Source organism: Hippocampus comes, unplaced genomic scaffold, assembly GCF_001891065.2.
Source record: "Hippocampus comes isolate QL1 unplaced genomic scaffold, H_comes_QL1_v1.1 scaffold142, whole genome shotgun sequence".
Taxonomy (NCBI): domain Eukaryota; kingdom Metazoa; phylum Chordata; class Actinopteri; order Syngnathiformes; family Syngnathidae; genus Hippocampus; species Hippocampus comes.
In genome coordinates this window covers 1,103,810-1,110,831 of record NW_017805482.1, presented here as the reverse complement: position 1 = coordinate 1,110,831, position 7,022 = coordinate 1,103,810, and the positions used below count along the sequence as shown (strand labels likewise).

At 43.8% G+C, this 7,022-nt stretch overlaps 1 protein-coding gene across 2 annotated transcripts in view; it reads left to right on the top strand.

The window, feature by feature from the left end:
• The window catches only part of roraa (RAR-related orphan receptor A, paralog a), a 209,064-nt gene extending 202,256 nt beyond the window's left edge, over positions 1–6,808 (top strand). For both annotated transcript variants that reach the window (XM_019875940.1, XM_019875941.1), the window contains 6 exons: positions 553–674; positions 774–906; positions 3,069–3,176; positions 4,630–4,740; positions 4,929–5,041; positions 5,988–6,808. In XM_019875940.1, coding sequence (XP_019731499.1) covers positions 553–674; positions 774–906; positions 3,069–3,176; positions 4,630–4,740; positions 4,929–5,041; positions 5,988–6,152 — 752 coding nt within the window. In that variant the 3' untranslated portion in view covers positions 6,153–6,808. The remainder of the gene's footprint in view (positions 1–552; positions 675–773; positions 907–3,068; positions 3,177–4,629; positions 4,741–4,928; positions 5,042–5,987) is intronic.
• Positions 6,809–7,022: the final 214 nt, after the last annotated feature.

Here is a 7,022-nt window from a genome sequence, read left to right as displayed (position 1 = left end):
GGGGGGGGTTAACGCAACCGTGGGGCAAATGACACAAAGGTTTGCTTAAAATAGCAGGAGGTTGGAGACTCATCTCCAACACTCATTAAAAGAGCCTCTTTTTTTTTTTTGTAATTAGTTTCCATTAATTAGGGCCAATCAGGATCCAGCAGGGCAGTCGTCTAGGGAAATCATTTTTTTTAGGCTCCCCTGTGCCTAGGAACTCCTTTTAACAGATGTGTTTTCAAAACCATTTCAATTCTTCTGCTCACTACTTGTCTCAGCGCAAATGTGACCTTTGTTTGAGTGAGTAACACGGTGCACCCTCCCCCTCCTCCTCGCATTTGTGTCATAACTAGATTGGCTTTGCCTCAATCCCAAGCTATGAGCTTTCCTGGAGGCAGTAAAAGGAAATGTCAAGAAGCTTTTTTTTCCCCTCCCAGTAAGAAAAAAAAAAAGAACGAGGGAAAAGCCGACGCATATCTGCATCCCCTCCTTGCTGAAGACTCTGTAAATAAATCATCTTTTCCTGTGGCGGGTCTCATCACCGATGTCTTCACTTATGTTTTTCAGAGCACTTGGCCCAGAATATCTCCAAATCGCACATGGAGACATGTCAGTACCTGAGGGAGGAGCTGCAGCAGATGACCTGGCAAGCCTTCCTGCAGGAGGAGGTGGAGAGCTACCAGAGCAAGGTAGCTTGACCCCACGACCTCCTCTCGAGCGCTTTGCGCTAGTAAACGTGTCGCGTTAGAGCGGATAGCTAGCTCATTTCCATCTTGGTGTCTTCTCAGCCGCGGGAAGTCATGTGGCAGCTGTGCGCTATCAAAATAACAGAGGCCATTCAGTATGTGGTGGAGTTCGCCAAGCGCATCGATGGCTTCATGGAGCTGTGTCAGAATGATCAGATAGTGCTGCTCAAAGCAGGTATGACAGCCTGTCAACAGACACACACACACACACACACACACACACACACACACACACACACACACACACACACACACACACACACGTGTATAATACTGATGTTGTCACAAGGGCGTAGCTGACCTGACTGCACAAAGACTTCTTTGTGTGTGCATGCGGTGTCACCTGCGACTTTCCCATGCATGGACACATCACAAGATAAATGTTTACAATGTCAGATAACACCGCTCCATTTTTTTCTCTTTTACCTACAACCCCCCCGTTTCAAGATTTTGCTGCTGTAACTCCCGACATTCATGTGCAGAAATGCTGACGCTCTCACATTTTGTGACACACAACACGATATACCTCCAGGCCACATCATTTGGTACAAATGCATGATTAAAAAAGGAAAAAGTGACTCTTTGGTTCATACAGTAGCCCCACAAGGTTTTAGGTCACCGCATAACCTAGAAGCAAAAAGTGTCAAGCCAACAAAATTTAAATTGGATTGGATTTGGATTATTTCCTATGTGGGGGTCATATACCGAATTGGCGTTCGCAAAATCGAAATCTTATGAGATACAGTGGTACCTCAACGTAGGAGTCACCCGACTTTCGAGTTTTTCAGTGTGACAGCGAACTCAATTCACTTCACAAAACTCCATCAGTTGGCACATAGTGAACAATTTTTCAAAAAAGAGACTTCGTGGTTATTGCGACTCCCCCTTGACATGTAAAAATAAAGCAAAACAAAATCACACTTTGTGGATTTCAAACAATCACACAACTTTGCCTGAGGAAAGTCCGCTATCTCAATACTAATATACATTCCCATCCAAAACGTCATAAATGAGCTAACGAGTCGTGTCAAAAGACGCGGTGTTTTAACCCTTTAAGCAATTGATAGTTGAACATCAACGGTGTAGCAAGATAGGTAGACAGATAATACAGTACATCAATACATCAATACTGTACTCACAGGCATATATTTTTAATCCTCTGTGTAATACTCCTGGTGCAGTGGACCCACATATGTAAGTTTTTTTTATTTTCATGAGCCAACCCTTATTTTTCATGAAAAAGCCTTATTAGAGCTTCATCCCCATTCTTTTTCAATATTTTTGTGGTTAAAGGAAAAAACTTTTTGTTAAAAACGGGCGTGAATCAGACACAGATATTTGCTTTTCATGGGCTAGTCTGATCCCACATCCTCCGTGAATAGCGGTGGGCCACTATACAACTGAAGCTTATTGAGTCAGTTGTGAAACTCTTTTTCATGCGAGTCTGTATGTCTGTGTTATACTCCCCCCTCGTGGCCCTGGCACGCAAACCAGAAGGAGCACAACGTATGGCTGCAACGGATTAATGGCATTTGCATTCATTTCAATGGGGGAAGATGATTTGCGATACAAGTGTTTTGAATTACAAACAAATTTTCCTCATAAATCAAGGCATCTCTGTAAATGTACAGTGGGTGAAAAAAACATAAACAACAGCTTTTGAAATTTAGTCCATGACTTCAAAAACCATAGAGGCCCTTGAACCTCTTAATCCAGCTCTGTCAGGACCAGACAGAAAATGTATTTATTTTATTTATTTTTTTTTCATAAAGACTGAATTTTGCGAATACCCTTAAATGGGTGTCGGTGTCCCTAAAGTTGTGGCCCGTAATAGTAGAGTGTGTAAGGAGGTGCTTTTCATCCTCTCATGTCAGTATTAATAAAAAAACAAGTCACACAGTCGCACTACTAATGGTGGCTGTTGCATTTTCCTGATCTCGTTCTCCCCTCGCTCGGAGAGCTACAAATTACAGGGTAGACAGAATAATTCCCCGCTATCTTGTTCAATAAAGGTTGAATGAATAAGCGCTATTGCCACTAAATGAAGCACAATCGTTATCTGGCTCGTCATTATGCATGACTAGCCTTATGTCTGATATTATCATATAATGCGGAGGTGCTTTTTATTCTCAACCCCCCTCCCCCCGCCACTGACAGCTGGCTTCTTTATTTCTTTGTTTCAAAGCGTGTCTGTTGCTCATATTGCAAAAGGCACGGCGCCTAGCGTAAGCACGTGTTTTGCCTCGCTGACTGATGTCTTACTGTTAAAGAGTGCGGCTGATGGGGGGGGAGGAACAACACAGCGATTCAGCATGTTGTTGCCGTCTGTCTCCACAGGCTCTTTGGAAGTTGTGTTTGTCAGAATGTGTCGTGCCTTTGACTCGCAAAACAACACGGTCTATTTTGACGGGAAGTACGCCGGGCCAGATGTGTTCAAGTCATTAGGTAAGTGGACACTTTACAGCAGCGCCCAGTGCGCATGTGCTTTTGTGTTACCCCATATGTGTGTGTGCGTGTGTGTGCGTGTGTGGCTGTGAACGTCTCACTCCTTTTCCCTTGATGTACCAGCCAAAATTAGAATCTCCTAATCTGCTCCACACAATACTGAAGGCCTTGAAGCGAACACTGGGCGTTCATCCCTGCTTTACCTGGCACCGCCCGTCTCTGCGGCGCTTCTTTATGCCAGGAGCGAGATGATAGCGAGGCACGCTTGCATCTGACTCCTGTAACTGTGGAATAAATACAGCCAGACAGAGTGCCTTTTGGGAGAAAGCTATCAAAACCATCACCGGTAGGCTGACATAAAGAATCTCAGATAGCTCAAATAGCATTTTTGTTTAGCTGTCATGACATCACTGAGCCTTCCACTCAGGATTTTCCAACACTTCCAGTTGGGGTTTTTTCAAGGCAAAAAATGCAAATGAGTCCCATAGTGTTTGCAGACATGTTGAATTGTCCAGCGACAGATAGAGAGAGAGAGAGAAATTTTGTTGTTACAATCCACTATATGTGCGTTCTAATTAATCGCTCAGTATTTCGTAATTAATCACGATTAATCATATTTTTCTACTTTTATTTTTTGCAAAGCTTGCGACAGATATTTACTAGAGTAAAGAAAAAAAAAATAGGATTAGCCCCTTCATGCACCCCGTAACCTGATCACATGATAAGCTGTCCATTGTAGTAACCGCTGTCCCTAAAAGGGTTCAAGTACAAGAATCAAAGGATATTTCGATTCAAAGACTGTTCCAATAACTTTTGGTGATGCTTGAATAAAACTCTTCTCCTGTAAAATACAAAAAAAAAAAAAGTTCAACCCTGACTCAGCTTTACAAGCATCTTTCTAATAGTCTTCTCACAGAAACAATTCTCAAAACTTCTCGCATATAGGTTTCGTTCAGCCCACGAGAACCACACTTATTAATAGGGTTGCTCATCCCACCAAATAAAAGAGAATTTGATCCATGGGATCAGTGCAAAAAATTAATTTTGTGGGATCCTGATTCATTTCGATATGCTAGGGCTGTATTTTGTCCCGTAAATGAGTCCGGGAGTCTCTTTTGGGCGAGGCCGAGAGGAGTGACGGGCCTCCCGAGTCGCATTGGCATTCGGCCCCCTATGCCACATAATTGATTTAACTAAACGGCTCGGTAGTGACCTAATTTTGCCTCGCATAACGCCACCCGAGTGCCAAAACTCAGTAAAAGCGGTGCCTGTTCTGCTTAAGACGCTCCCATGCGCTGTCAGCGTGCAGCTCTGTTCGTCTTTCTGTTTTTCCTCCTCTTCCCCTTCCTCTCCCCCTCCCTGCGTGCCTCTCTCCCAATAAAGATCAAGAGTGAATGTTGTTCTTTGGTCTCCCTCATCCTAAGCTCTCTCACTCTGTCCTTTGCTGTGGCAGGCTGTGACGACTTGATCAGCTCCGTCTTCGAGTTTGGGAAAAACTTGTGTTCCATGCACCTGTCTGAGGATGAGATCGCCCTGTTCTCCGCCTTTGTGTTGATGTCTGCTGGTAGGTGTCAGTCACCGTGCAAAAAGGGGAAAACACGCCTGCCCCGAATTTGCCGTGACAAGGAACAAATGTGCCCCCCCGCCCGTTTCTTGAACAGTTTCATCGCTAAAATTATCACTCCCAATTGACTTTTCCCATGACTGCACAGAGATCGCTGACTAACGCCGGATGATGATTTTATCTCGCAGATCGATCCTGGCTCCAAGAGAAGGTGAAGGTGGAGAAACTTCAGCAGAAGATCCAGTTGGCTCTCCAGCACGTCCTGCAGAAGAACCACAGAGAGGACGGAATTCTTACAAAGGTATCCTGACTCCGTGTACACTCAGTGTGAAATGTTTCCAAAACGTCTCCAAAATATTAGCTACGCTTGCGCAATCTTAATGAGAGCCAGTTGTGTACATGAGCTGTTCAAAAGTTCTACCTTGAAAATGTAGTCATGCTTCCTCGGGTTTGACACTGACATGACATGAGATTTATCATTTTAACAATATTTGCAAAATTAATTGGTTCTGGAAGAAATTTCTTAACCAGAAAATTTTGGAAGGAGAGACGCGTTTTCCATGTAAATGCCCTATCCGTTCCAAGCCCCCCAAAATTCAGACGCAAATGTTTGATAAAGCATAAAAATTAATCAAAATATGTCACAAATACATGTTACGATTAGATGATTGCACAATAAATGAGAGTTGTGCACAATTAAAAAAAAAACAAAGAATAGAGTATAGAAGAAAAATGATGGTCATTTAACTTTTAACTGTCCTCATCGTTTTTTTCCCTCTTTCGTCCATGTTCTCTCTCAGAAGTGGGTTCAAGAAACTATGACGTGACAAAAGTTAATCAATAGTTTCATTTGAGCTGAATTTGATTTTTTCATTGCGCACATACTGGATGAACAATTCCCGAATCTCGCGACACTCTACTTGGAAACGCCACTTAATTCGCCAAATATACCTCGCCCGATAAACACTTCTCGGGGGACTTTTTCACGATGGCACACAAAATGCATTATTTTTTTATTGAAACAGAAGTGGCGCCTTATCAATCGTAGTGTCAGACTTCCTCACGCCTGAGCGCCTGTCTCAATATTTACACGTCAAGTTTGCCCCCATGCGGGAGTGAAAACACAGTGAGGGAAAGGGAAGGGTGTGGGGGGATGGGAGGGATGCATTCCGGCACCGTTGCTCGATGTCCTCCTGGTTTTGCTGTGAATCTAAACAGCTTGTCTCTTCTCTGTCTCTTCCCCACAGTTGATATGCAAAGTTTCGACACTGCGGGCGCTGTGCAGTAGGCATACAGAAAAGCTTACGGCTTTCAAAGCAATATACCCAGACATTGTGCGTGCCCACTTCCCCCCCTTATATAAGGAGCTGTTTGGATCAGACTTTGAGCAGTCCATGCCCGTTGACGGGTAGCGTCCCTGCCAGGTGCCAGAGCGCCCACCGTAGGGGAATGTGGAGGAGGAATCTGAGACACTTTATATTGGTGCCCCCGCACAAACCGGGAGTGGACAAGACAGCAAGCTGCTCAACATCTTCTCTTTTATTCAAGAGGAGGGCTGGTGGAGTTGCTTCTCAAGGTTTACTTCAGCGGTTCTCATTGGAAGACTTGGGGGGGACAAAAACCCCGTCCAACAAACAATTTCTGCCCGTTTGAACTTGACCATCTTTTGCGCATTTCGAAATGAAACTCATGACGGATGTCAATCATGCGTTCGTTCGCCGGGATTGACTTTTAACTATATTCTGACGTATCTGACTTGAAATTATATCAATCAACCTTTTTGCTGTTCAAATTTTTCATCAGGCACTGAAACCTGCAATAAATGTTTCTCCTCAGAGCAGTTGCAGACATTCAAAAGTGAAATGCGCACATTTTGGTCACGTTCTGCTCTATCTTTTCCCTTTTTTTTTTGGTCTTTTCTCGTATTCAGTCGTATTTTTTGGGACGCATTGCTTGGGACGCCAACTCACAGCAACTCGGAGGGAGGCTCTGTCGGCATACGTTGATGCAATCGGCACCTCTCTGTGGACAATCGTTTGAAGATCTGGGGATAAAAAAAAAAAAAAGAGAGGAAAAAAAAACAGAATTCTGGTAATTCTACTGAGATGATTTTAGCTGTCAAAAACCTCCATCCGCCATTGTTGCATAGTGAAATCATGTAAGGCCATCTGCTATTAATCCTTCTCTGGACAGGTGCCCTCTGAGAAGCACGGGGCACCAACACAATGAAAAGGCTCCATTCCACCTGTTTTATAATGTACTACAGGGTATATGGTCATAAG